General features: G+C 38.4%; 1 protein-coding gene across 1 annotated transcript in view; it reads left to right on the top strand.

Annotated features, from left to right (window-relative positions):
- Positions 1-401: 401 nt before the first annotated feature.
- The window catches only part of LOC143986721 (IgGFc-binding protein-like), a 284,689-nt gene continuing 259,848 nt past the window's right edge, over positions 402-25,242 (top strand). Inside the window, exons 1-5 of the mRNA XM_077485126.1 lie at positions 402-512; positions 5,713-5,756; positions 15,483-15,632; positions 15,914-16,176; positions 17,684-17,765. Coding sequence (XP_077341252.1) covers positions 451-512; positions 5,713-5,756; positions 15,483-15,632; positions 15,914-16,176; positions 17,684-17,765 — 601 coding nt within the window. The 5' untranslated portion in view covers positions 402-450. The remainder of the gene's footprint in view (positions 513-5,712; positions 5,757-15,482; positions 15,633-15,913; positions 16,177-17,683; positions 17,766-25,242) is intronic.

Genomic DNA, 25,242 nt, shown 5'->3' with positions numbered 1-25,242 from the left:
TTGATTTTACTCTAAGCTCTATAGTTCTCTTTTATTTTATTTTAAATCTGTCTTTTTAATCACATTAAGAGAATAGGTGGTCATTATATCCCAAAAAATGCTTTTCCAGAATGTAATATCAGCATATACTAATTGGCATGTTCCAATTAGAAGATGTGTATATTTGCGTAACATTTTAACATTTTTTAAAAAGATAAGCAAAATGAGTAGCAATAAAATAAACAATTTACCAAGCCACCATTTACTTTACACGAAATTAGTAACAGCACAAGGTTTATATGTCTGGATTGCTTGCAGATAAATTCCATCCTCCATAAATGGATTATGGCCACTCCCTTCCAGCTATTACAATACTTAAACAAGTGAGTATCTTATCCTTTCTTACATGCAAGTGTAAACTTCAAGTCACCTCCACCATGCTGCTTGAATGACAGAGAATTAATATTACAAATGGAGCGTTTTTGGAGTTTTACATTGTGTCTGATTTACTTATATATTCTGAAAGTAGGAAGGTAAGTAAATTCAAAAAAGTTTTCATTTTTTTATTCCATTAAAAAATATTACCCACAATTTCCTTAGTATAATAATGTTTTACCATTTTTGTTTACCTGCGTAAAAGTGACAAACAATAGTATACTCTTAAGCAACACCATGCATTTTCACAGTACCTCTTTGCAAAAGGAATACAGTATGTGGTTTATGCTATTTTTCAACGGATAATTTAGTTTATGTGAAGGAAGAAAATGACACATTGGGGGCTATTTACGAGAAGCAAACCCACTTTGCACTGAAGGTGCACTTGGAAGTGCGGTCGCTCTAAATCTGAGGGATAGATCTGAAATGAGTGGAAGCTCTGCTGATTTTATTATCCAATCATGTGCAAGCTAAAATGCTGCTGTTTATTTTCCTTGCATGTCCCTCCTCGGATCTACAGCAACTTTACTTCCAAGTGCAAAGTGAATTTTCCTTTAGTAAATAACCCCCATTGCATTATGAGTCCGTTTATTATTATTTTCCAGAATGGTAAGGCTGGGTTCACGCATTTCCAATGAAGTGTTATGCATTTTAATATGCATTTCTATGAGGGTTATTTACTAAAGGAAAACCCACTTTGCACTGCAAGTGCACTTGGAAGCAGAGTCGCTGTAGATCTGAGGGGAACATGTAAGGAAAATAAAAAACAGCATTTTAGCTTGTACATGATTGGATGATAAAATCAGCAGAGCTTCCACTCATTTCAGATCTGCCCCTTAGATTTAGAGTGACGGCACTTCCAAGTGCACTTTCAGTGCAATTTCAAGTGTACTTGCAGTGCAAAGTGGATTTACCTTTTATAAATAACCCCCTATATCTACAAAGATTGTAGAGAACACAGCTACAAGCTGATTTACTAATGAATCTTTTCTAATGTGATTGGGAGCAGAGATCAGTGACGTATCACATTTAGCCATGCCCCCCACAGTTAGAAACATGCCCCAGGACACACTTAACCCTTACCCTGCCCCCTAGTGGTTAACCCCTTCACTGCCAGTGTAATTTACACAGGAATCAGTGCATTTGTATAGCACCGATTGCTGTATAAATGTCAATGGTCCCAAAAATGTGTCAAAAAATGTCTGATGTGTCTGCCATAATGTCAAAGTCACAATAAAAATCGCAGATCACCGCCATTACTAGTAAAAAAAAAAGATTAATAAAAATGTCATAAAACTATTCCCTATTTTGTAAATGCTATAACTTTTGCACAAACCAATCAATAAATGCTTATTGCGATTTTTGATTACCAAAAATATGTAGAAGAATATGTATTGGTCTAAACTGAGGAAAAACTTTTTTTTATATATTTTTGGGGGATATTTATTATAGCAAAATGTAAAAAAAGTGTTTTTTTCAAAATGGTCGCTTTTTTTGTTTATAGCACAAAAAATAAAAACCGCAGGGGTGATCAAATAGCACCAAAAGAAAGCTCCATTTGTGGGAAAAAAAAGCATGTCAATTTTCTTTGGGAGCCATGTCGCATGACCGCCCAATTGTCAGTTAAAGCAATGCAGTGCCGAATCTCAAAAAGTGCTCTGGTCAGGAAGGGGGTAAAATCTTCCAGGGCTGAAGCAGTTAATAAAAATGTATCCAGGGACAAGGGAGCCTGTATTGTGATCTTTTTTAACTTCTGTTCTATATATTTCAACTAATAATCAATAAAAGAATTACTATTTTTGACCAGCTTTAGTGCAAACTTTGTCTACTAAATAAATAGAAACCAAACATTATTTTACTGTTGCTGTTGCATAACAAATACCTTTCAAGGTGTGCCATATTTTGAAAAAGTTATTTGAATGGAGAGAACATTTTTTTGCTTAGAAAAAAATAAACTGCATTGACTTCACAATCTTCAATGTACATGTACAGAAAAAAAAAAAATAATTAAAGCTGTTGGGCAATAAATGATGTTCATTTTTGCTCTGTCACAAAAGAACATAGCTTTATCACAAATGGAAAGCATTTTATTCCATTTCAAGCCATACTAAGATCTTCAAGTTTTCTTGCAATGTCTCAGTCATACAATTTTTTTTCCTATCAAAATATGTTGTGATAAACAGGATGCAAAAGTCAATTTAGGGTTACAAGGGCAAAACATTTGGGAAGAATAGTATTACTAATGATAAGCTGTGTCTCATATTACTAAAACTATCTTGGGTCAGGGCAGCTCCAGTGCCAGTGCTGCAACTCTCATCTCTCATTTATGTCAGTTTGTGAGCTTAACACCTAAGCAGGATACATATTGTGTAAATCTTTTCATTTTTAAACATTATTCTTAGCTCTTAAAATATATGTGAATCTCATGCTGCATGCATGAGTAGGGCACGTGATCAAAGTGCACCCATCCCAGATGAAAAAGAACCAGGCCAAATACGTTAACAATAAATTTAACCACTTCAGTTCCGGACCAATAAACACCTTAAGGACCAGAGGTCTTTTTGCAATTTCGCACTGCGCTGCTTTAACTGGTAATTGCGCGGTCATGCAATATTGCACCCAAACGAAATTTGCGTCCTTTTCTTCCCACAAATAGAGCTTTCTTTTGATGGTATTTGATTGCCTCTGCGATTTTTTTTTTTTGCGATATAAATGAAAAAAGAGCGAAAATTTTGAAAAAAAAAGATATTTTCTTCTTTTTGTTATAAGAAAAATCGAATAAACTAAATTTTAGTCATACATTGAGGGCAAAATTTATTCAGCCACATGTCTTTAGTAAAAAAAATGTCAATAAGCGTATATTTTTTGGTTTGCGCAAAAGTTATAGCGTCTACAAACTAGAGTACATTTTCTGGAATTTACACAGCTTTTAATTTATGACTGCCGATCTCATTTCTTGAGGTGCTAAAATGGCAGGGCAGTACAAATCCCCTCCAAATGACCCCATTTTGGAAAGTAGACACCCCAAGGAAATTGCTGATGGGTATGTTGAGCCCATTGAATATTTATTTTTTTTGTCCTAAGGGATTGAATAATGACAAAAAAAAAAAAAAAAATTTTTTTTTACAAAAAGTTGTCACTAAATGATATATTGCTCACACATGCCATGGTTATATGTGAAATGACACCCCAAAATACATTCTGCTGCTTCTCCCGAGTACGGGGATACCACATGTGTGGGACTTTTTGGGAGTCTAGTCGCGCACGGCACCCCGAAAACCAATCACCACCTTCAGGATTTCTAAGGGTGCAAATTTTTGATTTAACTCCTCACTACCTATCACAGTTTCGAAGGCCATAAAATGCCAAAATAGCACAAAACCCCCCCAAATGACCCCATTTTGGAAAGTAGACACCCCAAGCTATTTACTGAGAGGCATGTTGAGTCCATGGAATATTTTATATTTTGCCAAAAGTTGCGGGAATATTACAAACTTTTTTTTTTTTGCACAAAGTTGTCACTAAATGATATATTGCTCACACATGCTATGGGCAGAAGTCAAATTACACCCCAAAATAAATTCTGCTGCTTCTCCCGAGTACGGGGATACCACATGTGGGGGACTTTTTGGGAGCCTAGTTAACTAGCTACCTAGCGACACTAGCGACACTGATGCAGCGTTCAGAAAAATTATCGCTTAGTGACACTGGCAAAAGGGGGTGAAAGGGTTAACTAGCGGAAATCAGGGGGTTAAAACCATTATTGGGTAGTATATCGGGGTACCTAGCGCTATAAAAACCTGGCGGTGAACCTAAAAAAATAACTAGCTACCTAGCGACTGTAGCGACACTAATGCAGCGATCAGAAAAACGATCGCTTAGTGACACTGGCAAAAGGGGGTGAAAGGGTTAACTAGCGGCAATCAGGGGGTTAAAAACATTATTGGGTAGTATATCGGGGTACCTAGCGATATAAAAACCTGGCGGTGAACCTAAAAAAATAACTAGCTACCTAGCGACACATGCAGCGATCAGAAAAATGATCGCTTAGTGACACTGGCAAAAGGGGGTGAAAGGGTTAACTAGCGGCAATCAGGGGGTTAAAAACATTATTGGGTAGTATATCGGGGTACCTAGCGCTATAAAAACCTGGCGGTGAACCTAAAAAAATAACTAGCTACCTAGCGACTGTAGCGACACTAATGCAGCGATCAGAAAAACGATCGCTTAGTGACACTGGCAAAAGGGGGTGAAAGGGTTAACTAGCGGCAATCAGGGGGTTAAAAACATTATTGGGTAGTATATCGGGGTACCTAGCGATATAAAAACCTGGCGGTGAACCTAAAAAAATAACTAGCTACCTAGCGACACTAGCGACACATGCAGCGATCAGAAAAATGATCGCTTAGTGACACTGGCAAAAGGGGGTGAAAGGGTTAACTCTAGGGGCAATCAGGGGGTTAAATCTTTATTGGGGGGTGATAGGGGGCTACCCTGGACCTAACACTAACTGTCCTGACAGTTTTTACTGTCACAACTGACACTGAATGCATTGATCAGTAAAGAAATGATCAATGCAATCAGTGACACTGTGACTGGGGGGGGAGGGGGGGCGGGGGGGGGATCGGGGGGCGATCGGGGGGGGGGATCGGGGGGGGGGATCGGGGGGGGGGTTTGTGTGCCTGTGTGTACCTACATGTCAGTGTAGTGTTCGTGCAGACTTACTTTTACTCTTCTCCTCGTAGTCCGGTCAAAAAGACCGCCCCGAGGAGAATGACATCACTTCCTCCTTCCTGTGTAAACAATACACAGGGGAGGAAGCTTCTCATTGGCCAGGAGCGATCCAGAGGGGGTGGCCGAAAACGAACGGCCATCCCCTCATCACGGAGCGCTCCTGGACCGAATCGGACCGCCGTAACCAGCGGGAGGGGGTCCGATGGGACCCCCCACCCGCTGGAAGGCAATCACGTAGATGTACGTGATTCTGCCTGCCTGTGCCATTGTGCTGACGTACAATGGCAATACGGCGGTCCTGAAGTGGTTAAATAAGGCATCATTTCTATATTTGACCAAGTCATTAACTACACAATGAACACAATCATTTTTGGATAATTAAAAAAAAAATATTTATCTACCAATGCGCCAGGAACCATGTTCTAGAAAATTAATTGTGATCATGATTCAGACACAATTTATCCCATTACCAAAGTGAATCACTTATTATTAGTACAGAGTTTTAATGAAAAAGCCTATGATGGATGAAGACCTGTTATAACAAATATACGTTTTTACTTTCAGTGTGAGTCAAAACACCGTATGGAATGCTTGGAACCCTACTGACGGTAACAAACAGTTATCAGTACTTTCCTTTTTTAAGTATTTTGTGGCTTGAGTAGTGATCTTTTCAAGAATAACATCTCAAAAGCAAAACTTTACTTTAGTAATGCATAGCATGACTAGACTTATCTCTGTCAGGTGTATACCAAGAAAGAATATAAAGGATATAAATGCACTCAAGTTCCTTACAAATGTTATTATAAATATAAATATACAGCACTCTTTACCTGAATATTTCCCCTCTCTCCCCAAGCCATATGTTAAAACAGACAATTGTTTAAACTCAGGAAGCTTATCAGTTAAACAAACATAATAAGAGACATATCCAGAGAGCTGTATTAAGGACCCTAAAAATACGCCAGCCATAGATGGAGCAATTTTCTTTCCTGAAACCAGTCAGCATTGATGGGGGGATCGTTCCCATGAAGCTGTTGTGCTCTCCTGGTGGGGGGAGCTGCCCCGGCTGGAAAAGCACACAATGATTAGTGCTAGCAGGTAAAGCCGCTGCCAATAATGGCATGAAAAATCTGGCAGGCTGGTTGTACTCAAGTTGATTGATTGATCAATTTAGGTACAATCAGCCAGCCCCTACATGGTTCCAATCTTGGCAGCTCCCTGCTGAATTGGCTGAGATTCAAACTGTCCATTGCCAGCTTTAGACACAATTTCCTAGATAAAAATCTTATGTCAATATAATAAAGCATGGATTTATACATAAGCTATTTATTCAATAAATACATCTGTTCAGTTTCCGACCTGCTCCCATAGATATACGGCGGCAATGTGGCTTTATCCCGAAAATCACTGTACCCATATGGCGGCTCTTTTAAGAACCATAGTAAACAGGGGGGGGGCTGATGTGCGTGGCCGAGAGCCAGAACAGCGATATGTCTCCCCCCAGTCAGTCCCATCCCATTGCCCCTAGTGTTAACCCCTTCTCAACCAGTGACATTTATGCACTAATCAATGCATTTTTATAGCACTGATCGCTGTATAAATGTCGATGGTCCCAAAAAAGTGTCAAAAGTGTCCGATTTGTCTGCCTCAATGTCGCAGTCCCGCTAAAAATCACAGATCACTGCCATTGTGCCAATGCCATAAAATGTTATCTATCCCCTATTTTTGTAGATGCTATCACTTTTGCACAAACCAATCAGTATATGCTTATTGTGATATTTTTTTACCAAAAATATGTAGAAGAATAGAAATGTGTTTTAAAATCTTTTTTTGGGACATTTATTATAGCAAAAAGTAAAAAATATATATTATTATTATTAGATTGAGGCTTATCTGTAAATGCAAGAAATCTCTCCTAAACCTACATGGTTTAGGAAATATTTATAAAAGACAGGCACCGATGTCTGAAGAGATGAGTTTTCAGGGATCGCCTAAAGGTAGCAAGAGTAGGGGATAGCCAGACCAGTGGAGGTAGTGAGTTCCATGAATAATCAAAAGTGCTCATTTTAAAGGCTTATATGCAAGTTGTTGTCATAAAAAGTGTTTGAGGACCTGGGTCCTGCCCCAGGGGACATGTATCAATGCAAAAACAGTTTTAAAAACTCAAGTTTTTTTGGGGGGCAGTGATTTAATAATGCTTAAAGTGAAACAATAAAAGTGAAATATTCCTTTAAATTTCGTACCTGGGGTGTCTATAGTATGCTTTTAAAGTGGCACATTTTTACTGTTTTTAGAACAGTCCCTGCACAAAATGACATTTCTAAAGGAAAAAAAGTAATTTAAAATCACTTGCGGCTATAATGAATTTTCTATGGGAAAAATCAAAAGTGCTAATTTTAAAGTGGTTGTAAACCCTTACAGACCACTTTTACCTACAGGTACTCCTCGATTAAAGCTTATCTGTAAATGCAAGAAATATCTCCTAAACCTACATGGTTTAGGAAATATTTATAAAAGACAGGCACTGATGTCTATCATGTCGTTAGTGGAGGCTCCTGCATGCATACGTGGGGGTGATATGCATACTAGCTCATTGGCTTTACTTCCTCTTTAAAGGCTTACATGCATGGTATTGTCATAAAAAGTGTTTGGGGACCTGGGTCAATGCAAAAAATAAGTTTTAAAAACAGCCTTTTTTGGGGAGCAGTGATTTTAATAATGCTAAAGTGAAACAATAAAAGTGAAATATTCCTTAAAATTTTGTACCAGGGGGTGTCTATAATATGCCTGTAAAGTGGCACATGTTTTAGTTTAGAACAGTCCCTACACAAAATAACATTTCTAAAGGAAAAAAAGTAATTTAAAAGTACTAGTGGCTATAATGAATTGTCGGTCCTGGCAATACAGATAAAAGTCTTTGAAATAAACAGCATGGAATCCCCCACAGTCCATTACCAGGCCCTTTTGGGTCTGGTATGAATATTAAGGGGAACCCCAAACCAAAAAAAAAAAAAAAATGCGTGAGGGTCCTTTAGGTCTGGTATGGATATTAAGGGGAACCCTGTGCCAATTTTTTTTTCAAAAATGACATAGGGGTTTCCCTCAAAATCCAAACCAGACCCAAGGGTCTGGTATGAATTTTAAGGGGAACCCCATGCCAAAATTAAAAAAAAATTGGCGTGGGTGTCCCCCCAAAAATCCATACCAGACCCTTATCCAAGCAGGCAACCTGGCAGGCCACAGGAAAAGAGGGGGGACGAGAGAGTGTCCGCCCTTCTGAACCATACCAGGCCATATGTCCTCAACATGGGGCGGGTGCTTTGGGGTAGCCCCCCAAAGCACCTTGTCCCCATGTTGATGGGGACAAGTGCCTCATCCCCACAACCCTTGCCCAGTGGTTGTGGGTGTCTGTGGGCAGGGGGCTTATCAGAATCTGGAAATCAAAATGTCCCACATAGTCCATTCTGACGCCACGGGGAAGCCATTAGGAAGTCCCTGTGCATCAGAGGGGGGTGAGGTCACCCAGGTAAATCACTGTGCGGCCCCACCCTCAGTTATAAAAGAACTGCCACCTGCCAGGATGTGTCATATGGTGGGTGCATCCCATGGAGGTAGATCAGTGGTGGCTTGCAGGGTTTTTTTTTTCAGTCTGTCGGTGGAGAGAGAAGATGAATGGACTTCGTGGGACATTTTTATTTTTTATTTTTTAATAAAGGACTTGTCCCAAAGTGTGTCTTGTGTTTTTTTTAAATGTTGACACTTTTTTTGTGAAATGGTACGGGTACCATTTACCATTTCAAACAGGGGGAGCTGGGATCTGGAGGTCTCCTTGTTAAAAGGGGCCTTCCAGATTCCGATAAGCCCCCTGTCCGCAGACCCCCACAACCACCGGGCAAGGGTTGCGGGGATGAGGCCCTTGTCCTTATCAACATGGGGACAAGGTACTTTGGCGGGCTACCCAAAGCTCACTCTCCATGTTGAGGGCATGTAGCCTGGTACAGTTCAGGAGGGGGGGACACTCTCTCGACCACCCTCTTTAAATTCACTCATTTAAAAAAAATGTCGCAGGGTTCCCCTTAATATCCATACCAGACCTGAAGGGCCTGGTATGGAATTTGAGGGGACCCCACGCAATTTAAAAAAAAAATGGTTTGGGGTTCCCCTTAATATTCATACCATACCCAAAGGGCCTGGTAATGGATTGTGGGGGATCCCATATATTTTTTTTCAATGACTTTTATCTGTATTGCCAGGACAGGCAATTCATTATAGCCACTAGTACTTTTAAATGACTTTTTTTCCTTTAGAAATGTCATTGTGTGCAGGGACTGTTTTAAACAAGGGAAAAATACTCCACTTTACAGGCATACTATACAGACACCCCCCAGGTACGAAATTTAAAGGAATATTTCACTTTTATTGTTTCACTTTAAGCATTATTAAAATCAGTGCTCCCGAAAAAAGGGCCGTTAAAAAAAAAAATGTATACATATCCCCTGGGGCAGGACCCAGGTCCCCAAACACTTTTTATGACAATAACTTGCATATAAGCCTTTAAAATTAACACTTTTGATTTTTCCCCAAACACTGCATATTTGTTCGGTGTTCGCAAAACATCTGAACAACCAAAGTTCGGCCCGAACTTATGCTTGGGCCGAACCATTCACCCATCCCTATATCTGAGTAACTGGAGAAACCTAATCTGATACAATCCGTGGAATTCATAAAGACTGTTGCAGACAGATTTTGTGAATGTGTATCTCATACATTCTAAAAGAGGTGCAGTATGCGCCAAATTAATTGCGCTGCCTAGTAGTTGAATTTGGCACATGCTGCAGCACTTTTAGAGTGCAAGCAAGATACTTTCACAAAATCTGTCCACGCCAAGGTCTCTCTCTGTACACCAAGAGAGTTGGTCTTTATTTACTCTACTTTCTTACGAATATATGAAATGTGGGTATTTTATTTTGAATTTAGCACAGACATTGTGTCACAATGTAAAAGTGGTGAATCTTAGAACTATGAATTTGGTGCACCATTTGCTGTCAGAACCAAAAGTGTCACAGATGATTCATATTTTTTGCGCAATACATTACCAAGATGGATTAGCACCAAACAAGTGGAGAAGCAGCTCATTCACTTCCAGCAATTAAAGGTGTCATTCATTACAGCTTACAGGCAATATCGATTGCAAGTGCATTCACTTCAAATAGATCACAGATGCACTAGGTCACAGAGGTCCTCCCATATACATATATCAATGAGCAAACTCCTGCTGTGTATTTTGCTATCCATGTATTTCAATGACACAGCATGTTTTGATGACGCATTCTACTCACAAGTGAAAATAATTAGCCATACCGCACAGCAAAATGCAAGCAATGTTATGAACAAGCAAATCAATCCTTCCATGTGTAAAGCTGTAGTTCCATACAGGATATCCTGTCATCTCTTCTCGATATATATTGGGAGTGTAACTGGTCCATACATGCATTAATAAAAGATTCATAACCCATTCCCATGCTGAATCTATTTGTATGCAGGGGGTACTAATGCCCAAACCAACAGGAAATCAAAGGTGAGCAGCTGCCAACATGAAATATGTTCTCACACTTATAGTAAATTATAATCAAGAATCTGGCGCTTACTGCATAAATATTAATAAAATTAAGAATAACTAGCTAATCAAAGTGATAAAACTAGTGCAAATACCGCAATGTGCAAAGAAATGCAAACATTTTAATAATACAATGTGCAAAATATAAATTACTAATCAAACAATTATTTATGACTAGTGCAAAACTAAGCAATGTGCAAATAATCCAATGTGCAAATAGCTGAATAAATGTGCAAATAGAAAACATCCAATGTGCAAACAAACGCAGTCAGTGAATTCCAAAAACAATTGAGCAAGAAATATCGCAGGGAAGTTTTTAATTCATCAAATAGATAAAGTCCCATGAACAGTGCAAAAAATTGTAGTCCAAATGATTAATCCACAGCGTGAGGTGCAGTTCATTAGAAATAAAGTGCAAAGTGCCAGTAACTGAAGGATCTCCACCATCCACTGTGTGATAATGTTTCCCCCAGCCTCTCACCTCATAGATCCAGTTAATGAGCGTCTCAGATGTCTACCATCACTAGTTACTGGGTTCCCAGGATGTTCCCATTGGATAGACAATCGTCAACTAATCAGGCTCATTTCTATAAAAAGAGAGAGGGGAGGGCTTCCATAGTGTAGCAAATCCAAAATATTTTATTAAGAAAAAATGTAGTAACTTACAATAATATTCTCAGCAAACAGCATAATATGCATAGAAGACTTCCAGTCTCGATAGCGACTCGAAGTGACGTCACCAGGCTCTCTCCCTGATGCGTTGCATCACTGTTCACGTGACTTTTTCAAAGAGTATGAGAGTCGGGTGCATGGAGGTGACTTGTAAAGCAGAACCGCTGTCATCGCAACCATCCTTGAATCAGTGTAATTTTAAATCTCAGAACAATCCTACAATGCTGCCAACATAATAATCAAAGTAGCTATGGATATAAAAATAAATTAAATCAATTACAAAATACAAAGTAAACAATTAACAAATTATTTTGCCACAATTAATATTTTACATGTAAATATCGCAATCTGGTGGAGGCTCTGAATGCTGTAGCAATAATAAGACAACTAATGAATAAATAATAGCTGCCAAAGGCTCATAAATGACATCTTGTGGTTAACTGGAAAATTGCAATGAAATTAATTATATATAAAAACGCTTCATCTAGTGGGCAAATAAAATACTTCCTTGAAACTGATGACAAAATAAATTTACAAAAACAGCTAACAAAAAGCCGGATCAATATCGCCATCTAAGAACTAAAAATACATTATGTAATTGATAAAAGAAGTAGTAATAAAATAACAATAAATAAGGAGAGTGAGTCAACACTCAATAAAGATAGAGCCAATTAAAATCAATATATTAGACAAATTAAAAATATATTCTAATAAAAGACAGAGAGAGTGAATCAAAGATCAATAATTAGAAATAAAACATTTCAAATTGAATTCGACATTGTGTCACAATGGTACCAAGGTGAGGAGCTTGTGTATCCAGTGAGATTCCGATTGACTGTTTTATAACTTTATTATCATCCTTCCATTGGGGTATGTATTTTTCTATCCCTCATACCAATAATGAGGAGGGGTCTCTATTGTGACACTGGTCATAATGTCTAGAAAGACTATGTTTTGGGAATCCGTTCTTTATATTTTGTATGTGTTCCCTCAGTCTTTTCAGTCTATTCCATATTTCCCTTTTTGTTCTTCCAACATACTGGATCCGGTAAGGACATTAAAAGAGTTAAACCACCCCTTCCGTTCTTCATGAGATAAAATCTTTGATTCTGGTATTCTCTGTCAGTAATGGTTGATTTAAAACGTGTTTTTTTCTTCTTGCTTTCTCTCGTGTGCCTACAAGTATAACATGTTTTACAAGAATAAAATCCCTTACTTCAAAGAAGGAAAACTTTCTCTGAGCAGGAGGATCCAGTACATTCTTCGCTATAAGATACCTCAGGGTTGATGCCCTCCGATAATGTGAATTTAAGCTTTTCCGGTAAAATTGCCCCAAGATGTCAATCAGCTCTTACAATATTCCAGTATTTTCTACATATCCTCTCTATTTGTTTGTGCTGAATGCTAAAGTCCATAACAAATGGGACACCATTCACATATTCTTTATTTCTGGTTGAATCTTGGATTAGTTGTTTTCCTGTCAAGAGCAGTTACATCCCTTATTTTTTCTTTAATAAAATTTTGTTGATACCCTTTTTGAATAAATCTCTCACCAATGAATTCAGCTTGTTTTGTAAACACTTCATCCTTAGTGCAGTTCTTTCTTAGCCTAATCAATTGGCCCTTAGGTATATTCTCCAACCATGGGGCATAGTGACAACTATCCAATGGGAGGTATTCCTGTCAACAGGCTTAAAATGTGTGTGTTACCAATCTTCCCTCTACTTTTGAGATTTCCAGATCCAGAAAAAAAATTTTTTCATTGCTTATTTCCTGTGTCAATTTGATATTTTTATTATTTGTATTCAGGCCAAACCCAAAATCCACCAGGCTTTCTCTATCACCGGCCCAGATTACAATAATATCATCGATGAATCTCTCGAATAGGAGGAGTTGTGGCAGTCTCCTATTATATAAAGCATCCTCCTCCCATTCAGCCATGTAGAGATTAGCTACACTGGGTGCATACCTGGCGTCCATTGCAATTCCACAGATCTGTTTGTAGTAATTTTTCTCATACCAAAAATAGTTATGGTCTAGGCTGTATTGTAGACAATTTACAAGTAATTTCCTCTGTACACACTTCAATCTGCTAAGTTCTTTCAGGGCCCATTTAGTTGCTTGTATTGCTTCTCCATGATTGATAATTGTGTACAGCAATGACACATCTGCTGTTGCAAGGTACACTGGTCTGTCATCTAATATAATAGTATACCACTATGGCTCCTCCTTTGTCAGCCTGTCTTACTACAATATCTTGCCTATCTTCAAATCTTTTAATGCCATTCCTTATGTCAGCAGGGTCATATATCTTCTTCCCCTTCAGGTCTTGAAGGTATTTTAAGACCATTCTTTGAAACACTTCAATGTGTCCTTCAGTTCCAATAGGGGTATTGAACAAAGATTTATTTCTCAAATTGCTAAACTTTATCTCACTCTCCACAAGATTATTTCTTATATATTTTCTCCTGGTTTATTTCTTGATGTGCAGTCTCCTAGAAAATCTGTTAATATCTAAATAGGTGTTACATTTATTCAGATTCCTTTTCGGAGGAAACTTAAGACCCTTGTCTAATACTTTAATTTTGTCTTCCACTCCACTAATATTTACTATTCCTTCTCCTATCACTCTCTTCTTCTTCTACTCTTTGATCCTGCTCTGCATCCTTGCCTTGGTTTGCGTTTCTTCCATATGTTTTTTCAGAAGCTCTTCTCTGTGATCTCCTTGGTCTCTCTTCCTGGTCTCTGTCTTTCTGCAGATCTTGGTTCCTGTCTTCTTCTCATTTTTCTCCCTGATTTTTGCTCTAGGCTCTGCCTGACTGACCACCAGGATCCACTCACCAATTGATGACGCCTGGAAGACTCTCGGCGTCTCATTTCTCAAAAACGCACTGAAGTTCTGTCTCTCATTTCTCTTTCATGATGATGTCTAGGAGTTCTCCCTCTTTCATATGGATCTCTAGGGGTTCTTCCTCCTTCATCATTTATTCTCAAATGTTCATAGCGATTGTATGTTGGAATATTGTATTGATTTTCATAGGGTAGTTGTTCTCATCTTACTTCATAATGGTAGGGCCTGTTGTCTCTGTTTCCATTTTCATACCCATAGTTTTCGTTTTGAATCACATAATTTCTCCATGATGGTGTAGGTGACCTTCTTTTATAAAAATGGCTGTTGGAAAGGTCTAAGTGGATTGTAGGAATTATTGTTATGCCAATTATTTTTCTAAAAGGTTTTTTTCCAATTGCTATTCCCATTCTATCTTTGTTTCTGATTTGGAGTATTATAATTCATGCTGTTCCCATCTGTACCATTATTGGATTGATTCTTCAATCTCTCTGTGGAATTTTTTATTTTTACTTCTTTTTCTGGGGAGCTATTATTTGATTCTGTCAATCAGAAAAAATATGAAATGGGATTAACAATTGGAAAAAAAAAACTTTTCGGAAAAATACTGCGCTTCATATTCTATGTGCCTACTCTATATAGTGATTGGCCTCATTCAAAGTCCCCCCGACCAAAATTTTCCTTTTTTCTGTCCAAATTTGGGATGGAGGCCAATTACTGATGGTGGCATGGACCACATCATTTTTTTTTCTCTCTTTACAAGATGGTGGGCTGTAAGGAGATCATAAGAACACAGCACCAGTTTACATCACATGCCTGCATCTCCCACACATACAATTCAATTTTATTTTGCTTGACTGATATGCCACTCCATGGATAGATAAGTGTCACGTTGCAAGTGAATGTTTTCCAGAGTTTAGTGAATGTGGTAAAATTTCACTTTGCAAAGAGTACTTATCACATTCAAGAAAAAAAATGCATATTTGCCTATAGATGATTTGATGATGTAAGTCAGCAGGGCTTCACCTCAGTTACTAAGCTTTGTGGACTTCTTTTCACTGTAAAGTAAATAGTCTTTTTTCCTTGCCTTTTTCTGTAAATCAACCCCTTTTGTGTGTTGAAGAGTGTAAGAGCATGATAACTGGTGTGCTATATTCATTTTAATTTTAACTAAGTCTTTGAAACTTTAATTTTCAGATTATTTTTCTTATTGTAACTTCAATGACAACACCCGGCCTTTATGTGATTGGATGCAAGCCTGTGCAAGTGATCAAGGAGAATGGATCAGAGCAAAGGGCAGCACACCAACACAAGGAACAGGTCCAGATGGGGATTATCCTGATGGATGTAAGATTAATTCTATATAAGGATACAACAATTTTTCTTTCAAAAATATTTTGGCAGGACAGATAAATTGATCTATTGCACTTGGCATTACATGTAATTCTGTGATGATCAGTCAAATATAGAAACACAGTTAGTACTATACTGCATATGGTAAACACAGAATACTTGTTTTATCTACCATGTTTCATTAGAAAAATATTTTGTAAGTAAGTTAATGAACATACTCTTTCAAATATTGTTCACTTATAGTTGTATTTATATTTTTTTTATTCACGTTCCAGCTGGTTATTATCTCTATCAAGAGGCAACTAACCTAATTCCTGGGGATACAACTAGACTTGTCAGCCCAGTCCTGTCCGTCGATGGTGATGTATGCATAGAATTCTGGTACCACATGTATGGCTCAGAAAATGAGAATCAGTTAAAAGTTATAGTAGAAGATGACACAGGCACGTATGATGTTTGGCAAAGGACAGGACAACAAGATTCAGATTGGCTTTATGGCTCAGTTACATTTCCATCATCAAGAGAGAACACTATTCAGGTAAAATGCTTTGCTTCTTGAGCAATACATGCAAAATTTTATTTTTGGCAGTATAAAAGTACTTAGTCTTGTTCACTCCTTGTGCTTGATCGATACTGACCTCACTTAACAGACTCTTACTGTATGACTCTTACAGCACCAGTGATGTGCCCTACTAAATTTTGTTCAGTTAATTTCTTGCCGCATTACTAAGCTAAGTATGTGCATTGGTGGCTTTGTCTGTCTTTGGATAAAGCAGACACCACTACATTCTATCATGTCCTGGCCAATGATAGTTCTTTACAAAGGCTATTCTGGGAAAATATTACTTCACAAATAACCCTTTAGGATATAACCTTATTCTTTGCCATATAGCCAGAATTCCAGTGAAGATATTGATGTTTGGTTGATACAGCTCCATTATGTAACTCCCTTTTTGTCTATTCTAAATAAGGAAATTGGGAATCAATAATTGTTCTAAGCCTCAGACTGGGTTCACACACATGCAAATTGGATGCGGGTTTTCCTGCATCCAATTTGCATTACATTTGAGTGTGACCAGCTCTCATTAGAGCCGATTCACACATATCCAGGACAGCTGCAGTCCGGATTGAAAAAGGGTCCTCTGCATGTTTGGGTCTGGTTCAGGTGAGAATTTGGGCAAAAATTCGGACCTGATTCGCACCTGAACCAGTGAACAGACATAAACCAAACCCCAGGCGCGATCCTGCAGCCGCACCTTATTAAACCCAGCCTCAGACTCCAGTTTACACATTTCATGTGTGGAAGTTCTCCTTCATTCAACAGTCCTGAAAGATATTACAAGGTTTATTTCTGATACTTTTGCCCTTCTCAATATCTGTAAAAGTCTACATTTGGGTGTTTTTCCAGGATGTGCTGTCAAATCAGTACCTCACACTTTACTTTATTATCCAAAACTAGTGGGTAGTGAGGCAGCAGCACAAGGTCCCCTTTAAAGCATTTGTAACCCTATATATATATATATATATATATATATATATATATATATATATATATATATATATATCCTATACCTTTAAAGTACTGTATGTTATACAGCACAGTGATTTTGCTGTATCATTTGGTCATTTCTATCACCTGAAATACCTGGCTGATCCTGGCTGGTGCTGCTCTCCCCTCTGTAAACTAAGCACGGTTTATCATGGCTGCTGAGCTCTGACACTGTGGTCAGTTTACAGGTACCATGTGGTGAGCACTGCTAAGCAATCACAGATCGCACACAATGATATCATGAATGGATTGCATTCATGACAAATGGGGGAGCCACCCGCCAGCAGTAAATGCACTTGGAGGCCAGCAAGTGGTTAATCATACTGGATAGAACTGGCCTCATGATTAGAACAGATTGTCTGAGCAAATATTTGAAATCATTCATTGCTTAAAATATTTTTTAATTTAATTTTAATTTTTATATGCCAGTGCTAATATACAGAGCTAAATGATGTGCACCCTTCACATGACATTTGGCACTTCTTTTGGCTGACAGGTCATTTTTGAAGGTATTCGAGGACTCACAGAATATGGAGATGTGGCTATTGACAACATTGGAGTGAAAAATGGACCCTGTGGTATGAATTTATAAACTAATACTTAAAAACGAATACTAATACTTTAATAGATGGTTTTGTATTGATTTTGTAGTGATGTTACTTTAATCCAAATATTTCTTTGTGTCAGTATACAGGAAATTATGACAGCCATGGTACCAAAAAGTTTTTCCTTTTTGATTTCTATTTTAAATGACTTTGCTTTGCCATTAAAGGAGAAGTCCACCCTGAGCTTGTTTGGCTGGGCTTCTCCTATGGGACACAGGAGCGCAATTTGTTTTGCACTCCCGTGACACGTTTTCAGCATAGAGCAGTCTAAAGTCCGCTTTCTGCTGACGTCACAAAAATAAATCCATCAATCTGCGTCATCGCGACAATAAAGTCTGGATTGGCCTGGTGCCTGGATTGATGCCTGTCTCAGCCTCTCAGTGAACTGCCCCTCCACAGCTCAGGACTCTAGTGAGCACATGGCAGAGCAGAGAGCTGCTGACTGACAGTCAGCAGCTCTCTGCTTGGGGAGAGCCGATGTTCGATTGCTCGGTTCTCAGTGTAGAGGGGCCGGGGGACAGATTCAGCATCGATCCACCTAGGTAAGCATGATTAGGAAAAAAAAAAAACCTTTACTTTTAAATGTGCTACTTATCCAATACTTAATTCATATGCACAAATTCAAAGTGTTTTTTTTTAAACATTTTAAATCTATTCATACAATCCTCTGTGCAGAATTATTTTTATGTACATGGGAACACATTCTGAAATCCAAGGTGTTACATAACCTTGACAAGCAGTAAATGAGCCATTAACCCCACAACCGCAGTCGTTTTTGTGTTTTTGCCCACATGTTTAAAAATCCTTTGAGTTGAAGATTGCATAAATCCCCAAAACATTATATATTTTCTGAAAGCAGATACCCTAGAGAATAAAATAGAGGTAGCTCCAGTTTTTTATCTAGAGTGTTGTAAAAGTGCTCTGGTTCTTCTGGAACCCTTACATTTGCTGTAGGGCCCTGGGCAGTTGCAGAAAGACAAAATGAAAATTTCCAACAATAAGTAATGGCCCTTGAGCAAAGGAAATCCAGCAGGGGTTTAAGTGCCCGCTTGCATTGTAGGGTTAGAGAGATTCTGGAAGATTTTCACTTCATGGCCTTGATGCAATAGGCGGTTTCAGTTACGTGCTTTCTTGAGGATCTCTTCCTTCAAGGGGAAGTTAACAAGACAGCAAACAAAGTTCCTTGGTGGATCTGTATCCCTACCTCTGGGTCTCAATGTCCTGTAAATGTGTTCCACTTCTATGGGTGCTTTTTTCCAGGAGGTCATTGAAGAGTGCCTCCACAGTTTGGGACAGTTGGTTAGGTTCTATTGATTTGGGTAAACCTCTTACCCTTAGGTTGTGGTGTTGCCCTCAGTTATCAAGGTCCTCTAAGTGGTGGTTAAGTACTCTTAGGTATATTGTGGGAGACCTGTTGCAAATGACTGATTGTGGCATCATGGCGGGCTGTTGTTCTCTCCACTTCCTCTACTCTGGTAGAGATGGCAAGTAAGTCTGTTCTTAGATATGCAATAGCACAAAGTGCACAGTCTTTTTGCCTTTAGTAAACATAGTGTGACTGTGATAGCATGGTGAGCAATCTGGCTCTAACTGACACTGGCTGGGAGGGACACTAACTGACTAATTGACACTGACATTGTTATTGACACTAATACAGTGATCCGTGATAATACTGTTCACTGTACCAATGGCACTGGCTGGGTGACAGATTGATCAGGAGGACAATTAAGGGGTCAACTGTATGTCTAACAGGTGTATGCAAGTGTATGTGTGCTGCTTTTACTTAAAGATCTGGCTGGAGTCTCTCCTTGCTTTCAGTTCTGAATGGTAATGGAGAGTAGGAGACATTCATCCAGAATCTGTGTTGTGTTTATAATCACACCGATCTTTTTGCTGTGACTGTCTGCAACCAGCTGACAAACTCATGTTGTGTCCAATCACTAGACAGATCAGCAGGGTCATGTGCATGCACATCTCTAAACCAGGAAGTTCATCACAACGTATGGGTATGTCGCAGTGCCTGGGGGAGCCAGACACTAGCAGTAAAGTTACTATCAGAAAGCTGTCAAAACAGTAAGTGAGTTCCACCTTCCTGTCCTGGAACAAAGCATGCTGTAGAAAGGAAGAAGACATCACATGCTTGTATAACTACAAGTGTTATATCTGCTTATTAAAAGGAGTGAAAGGCCAAAATTTCTTTAGACTCCTTTCCCTCAGGCGAACCGATCAAGTCTGCCTGTCAGATTTTCAGGCAGACCTGATCAAATGGTCCATGTATCCCTATAGTTCAGTATCTGTTTACATCCGCCTACCACTGATGTGATCCAGTCCACTAAAAACACATGGAAGAGGATGAATAAATAAATAAAGTCGCGCTATGGAAAAATCAAATCTCCTAAGTGATAGAAATATGTGAAATAAATTGAAAATAAAAATTGGAGAAAGGGAAGGAAATATACTGGGTTAGAGCTGCCTGTGCCTGAAGCCCTCACTTCCTTATTGGGGAGGAGAGGGAAATGAAAATGTGAAATAAAAAGGTTATGGCGCTAAACCCTATTAGTGATGAGGTGAGTTAACTTATCAAATCCTAGTGTTTAATTTTTTATATAAAAAGAGAAAGAAAAAGAAAGAAGCTGTTGGTGATACCGTGAAAAAAATATCCTAAAGCAATTTTATCCAAAACAAATTGTGTGTGATTAATGTGGAGTCAGCATTCATGTTCCATTATAATAAAAACAAAAAATGAGTATTAAATTATCATATGCGTATCAGCCTACTAAAAACATGTAAACCTTCATTAAATGTGCAAATTAGTGGAAATAATGTTAATATTCAACAGTATGTTAGTGTAAAACAGATTGTGCAAACATGTGCAAAAAAATGTGCAAAAAAGCAACTAAAGGTCAGAACAACCAAGGATCAGAAATAATTTAACCATAAAGTCGCATGAAGTCGCTAAATGTGCGAATAGACAATATTTTCAACCAATAATCGCATGAAGACGCATCTGTGTCCAATATAAGTCCAAAATTAATATTTGGCTTGATAGTGCTGCCTCTTCAGACTATTGTTGTAATTGTTACAAAAAGTCAATGGGGGGTATTTGATTTACTCGTGCAAATAGTGCGGGCTTTCAATTAGAGAACTTCATCCCCGGTGCGCCACTCTGTGCTGTAGTATGTGAATGCTCTCACCAGAGTTAATGCCCCTGTGGGGCTGGATGGACCTTCACAATGTAAGCCACTGTGTCGCTCTCTGGCTGCTGCTGGTGCACTGGGTGAAGCTTCGTTGTTCCGTCCGTATGGTATCCAACGTTAATTATATAAGGGAAGACATATCCATAGTGTAATACGTTCTTAACCAAATCGTTCGTTTATTAATATTAAAATCTACTCACATTTTACATTAAAAGCATGTACATATAGGAAAAACTCCGCCGTTCGTCTCAAACGAGTGCACACAACGTGGCCACGCCCTACGCGTTTCGTCACTACGACGTCCTCTGGAGCGGCCATATTGGTGCACCTTATTGCTTAAATAGGGTGCAGTGCTCCACTACGCCTGCGCTAAAATAACAGCGCCATTTTGGGTGTGGGATGCCCTTACTCTGCTGGGGATGAATGCCATTACTCCCCCTAGTGCCCTTAGGGAAGACTGATATACTTAGCCTTGGAGCACTGCAGCCTACCCATAAACCATACTCAGTTTAGATGACATTCTTTAGTTTTTTCCCATTTAACCGGACGTTTATAATTAAGAGAATAAAAATAAAAATAAAAATGACACTAAAAATACAGTAAATAAATGTATGTATAGGAATACATACATAAAATTCACGTATATAAAATTCATACATATATAAAAATTCTTACATAAAAATTCATGCATAAAAAAGGGGGGTATACATTAATACTGAAAAAACGCATAAATTTGTAAAGATCATAAAAATTATAAAAACATTTTTTAAGGGGTTTTTTTAATATTATTTAATTATTTAAGGGGTTTTTTATGTTTAAAAAAGTTTTTTATGCATACTAATATGTGAATGTAAATGGAGAAATTATTCCAAAGGAAAGTTTTCCAAGAGGAAAGTTTTTTTGGGAAGGAATTAAATAAAATAAAATTATTAAGAAATAGATATATATGGAGGTGCTAAGAAGGTCTGTTTAACATCGTCCTATAGGTGATTGTAATATTTGTGACTGTATGTTTGATTCCTACAGGGGAACTTTTAGATAATTTAGATCAGTCTTGTTGTAATTCCGACACATCTAATGTATTTTGAATGAATAACATTCGACCTGAACCCGAAGGTGTGGGCCATGAGATGTTAATATTGGGGTAGATAGGTTACTTATATATGTGGTTAGGTCTTATCGGGATCCTGTAATGTTATGTATGTGTATGGGTAACATTCGACTACGGAATGTTCGTCCAGCATTATCTAATGCTGAGGCAAACAGTTGACTGTTAAAAGTTAGTTAAGAAGCAATTGACTATTAAAAGTTAGTTAAGAAGCAATTGAGGTCTAATTCTATGTTCATTCCCCTTGGCTGGAGGGTATCTAAATTAAAAATCCATTTCGTTTCGTTCCTGGATATTTTGATCGTTTTGTCTTCCCCTCTCCAGTGGCCTCTTATTTTGTCTATTCCGTAGAAAATCATTTGTCCAGGGTCCCGATTGTGGAAATCCCTAAAGTGTTTGGAAACACTGTGTTTCTGGAAGCCTTTTTTGATATTTGCAATATGTTCCCTTATCCTGACTTTTAACTCCCTGGTGGTCCTTCCCACATATTGCTTATGGCAAGGACATTCAATGACGTAAGTGACGTGGGAGCTGTTACAAGTAATCAATTCTTTGATTTTATATTCTTTTCCATTAGAGGTGGAATTAAAAGTAGTTTTCTTTTTTTCTGTCTTTTTACTATTTCTGCATGGGAGGCAATTTCCGCACTTATAGAATCCTTTTAGGGTTTCGGAAATTTTTATTTGTTTTGGTGGGTCCACCACATTTTTTACTAGTTTGTTTCGGAGTGTTGGAGCCCTCCTGTAGATGAACCGTGGTTTGTTCGGCAACATGGCCTGGAGTGAGCTGTCTGCTTGTAAAATCGGCCAGTGTTTTTTGATGATACGCTCTACATCTTTATGTTGTCTGTTATACCCTGTAAGGAACGCGATGTCATTGAGGTTTTGTTTTGGTTTTACTTTCTTGCCTTCAATTAATTCTTTCCTATCCATATGTTTTACTTCATTTTTTAATTTACGGAGATTTTCTTCTTTATATCCTTTCTTCCTAAACCTTTCGATGACTATATCCGCCTGCTTATCAAAGTCGTCAATTTTGCTACAGTTCCTGTATAGCCGTAGAAGCTGGCCTTTGGGTATGTTCCCTAGCCACCTAGAATGGTGGCAGCTATTTGTGGGGATGTACCCATTGCGATCCGTGGTCTTGAAGAAGGTGCGGGTGCCAAGATTTCCTTCATGTTTGTAAATTTGGAGGTCCAGATAATCTACAGTCTGGGTGTTAAACTTTCCTGTGAATTTGATGTGATATATATTGTCATTGATTTCTCCAAAAAAGTCTTGCAGTTGTTCTACCGTGCCTCCCCATACCAATACAATATCGTCTATATATCGACGGTAAAATTTCAAATTTTGCCTATGCACTCCATAAATTTGTTCTTCCTCCCATCGGTTCAAAAACAAGTTCGCCACACTTGGAGCGTACTTTGCCCCCATTGCCACGCCTTTCGTCTGTGTATAGAAAGTTCCATTGTACCAGAAATAGTTCGAAGTCATTGCCATCCTTAGGCCTTCAATGATGTATCTTATTTGTTCCTGTTTTAAATCCGATAGTCGTTGTAATGCCCACTCGACACTGCTGATGCCATCCTCTTGTTTTATATTTGTATATAGCGATTCCACGTCTATCGTCACCAATATGTCACTTTCACTAATGGGGGTTCCATTCAAGTCCTCTAGTAATTGCTTACTGTCCCTTAAGTATGACCTTCCTTTTGTCACCAGGGGCTGTAGGAAACCATCCACATATGCCCCCAACCTGGAAAACAAAGAATCGATTCCACTTATTATGGGTCTCCCAGGTGGGTGAGTTTGATTTTTGTGGATCTTAGGGACGTAATAAATAACTGGGGTCTTTGCCGCCTTTGGAAATAGGTATTTCACCTCTTTTTTATTCAAAATGCCTTGGTCTTTGCCTTTTTTTATATATTTCTTAAGTTTAGTTTCATATTCTGATTTCGGGTTTTTCTTCAGCTTCTTGTATGTGTCAGGTATATTCAACAAGTTCTCCATTTCTTTCTCATAGTCTTGTTTATCCAAAATGACAAGGCCGCCTCCCTTGTCTGCGGGTCTGATGATAATCCCCTTTCTCTTTTCAATTGATTTAATGGTGTCCCATATTCCTTTTCCTTTGGTTTTTCTCACCTCTATATTTCTTAGGTCATGTTCGACCATCTTTTTGAAGACCTTAATGTTTTCATCCTGCTGGACTTCTCAAAGTCCAGCAGGATGAAAACATTAAGGTCTTCAAAAAGATGGTCGAACATGACCTAAGAAATATAGAGGTGAGAAAAACCAAAGGAAAAGGAATATGGGACACCATTAAATCAATTGAAAAGAGAAAGGGGATTATCATCAGACCCGCAGACAAGGGAGGCGGCCTTGTCATTTTGGATAAACAAGACTATGAGAAAGAAATGGAGAACTTGTTGAATATACCTGACACATACAAGAAGCTGAAGAAAAACCCGAAATCAGAATATGAAACTAAACTTAAGAAATATATAAAAAAAGGCAAAGACCAAGGCATTTTGAATAAAAAAGAGGTGAAATACCTATTTCCAAAGGCGGCAAAGACCCCAGTTATTTATTACGTCCCTAAGATCCACAAAAATCAAACTCACCCACCTGGGAGACCCATAATAAGTGGAATCGATTCTTTGTTTCCCAGGTTGGGGGCATATGTGGATGGTTTCCTACAGCCCCTGGTGACAAAAGGAAGGTCATACTTAAGGGACAGTAAGCAATTACTAGAGGACTTGAATGGAACCCCCATTAGTGAAAGTGACATATTGGTGACGATAGACGTGGAATCGCTATATACAAATATAAAACAAGAGGATGGCATCAGCAGTGTCGAGTGGGCATTACAACGACTATCGGATTTAAAACAGGAACAAATAAGATACATCATTGAAGGCCTAAGGATGGCAATGACTTCGAACTATTTCTGGTACAATGGAACTTTCTATACACAGACGAAAGGCGTGGCAATGGGGGCAAAGTACGCTCCAAGTGTGGCGAACTTGTTTTTGAACCGATGGGAGGAAGAACAAATTTATGGAGTGCATAGGCAAAATTTGAAATTTTACCGTCGATATATAGACGATATTGTATTGGTATGGGGAGGCACGGTAGAACAACTGCAA

This window comes from Lithobates pipiens, unplaced genomic scaffold (genome assembly GCF_037356315.1).
Source record: "Lithobates pipiens isolate NorthernLeopardFrog02 unplaced genomic scaffold, aLitPip1_a1.2 Scaffold_18, whole genome shotgun sequence".
NCBI lineage: Eukaryota > Metazoa > Chordata > Amphibia > Anura > Ranidae > Lithobates > Lithobates pipiens.
Note: the sequence above shows the minus strand (reverse complement) of the source record. Positions and strands in the feature narration are given on the sequence as shown.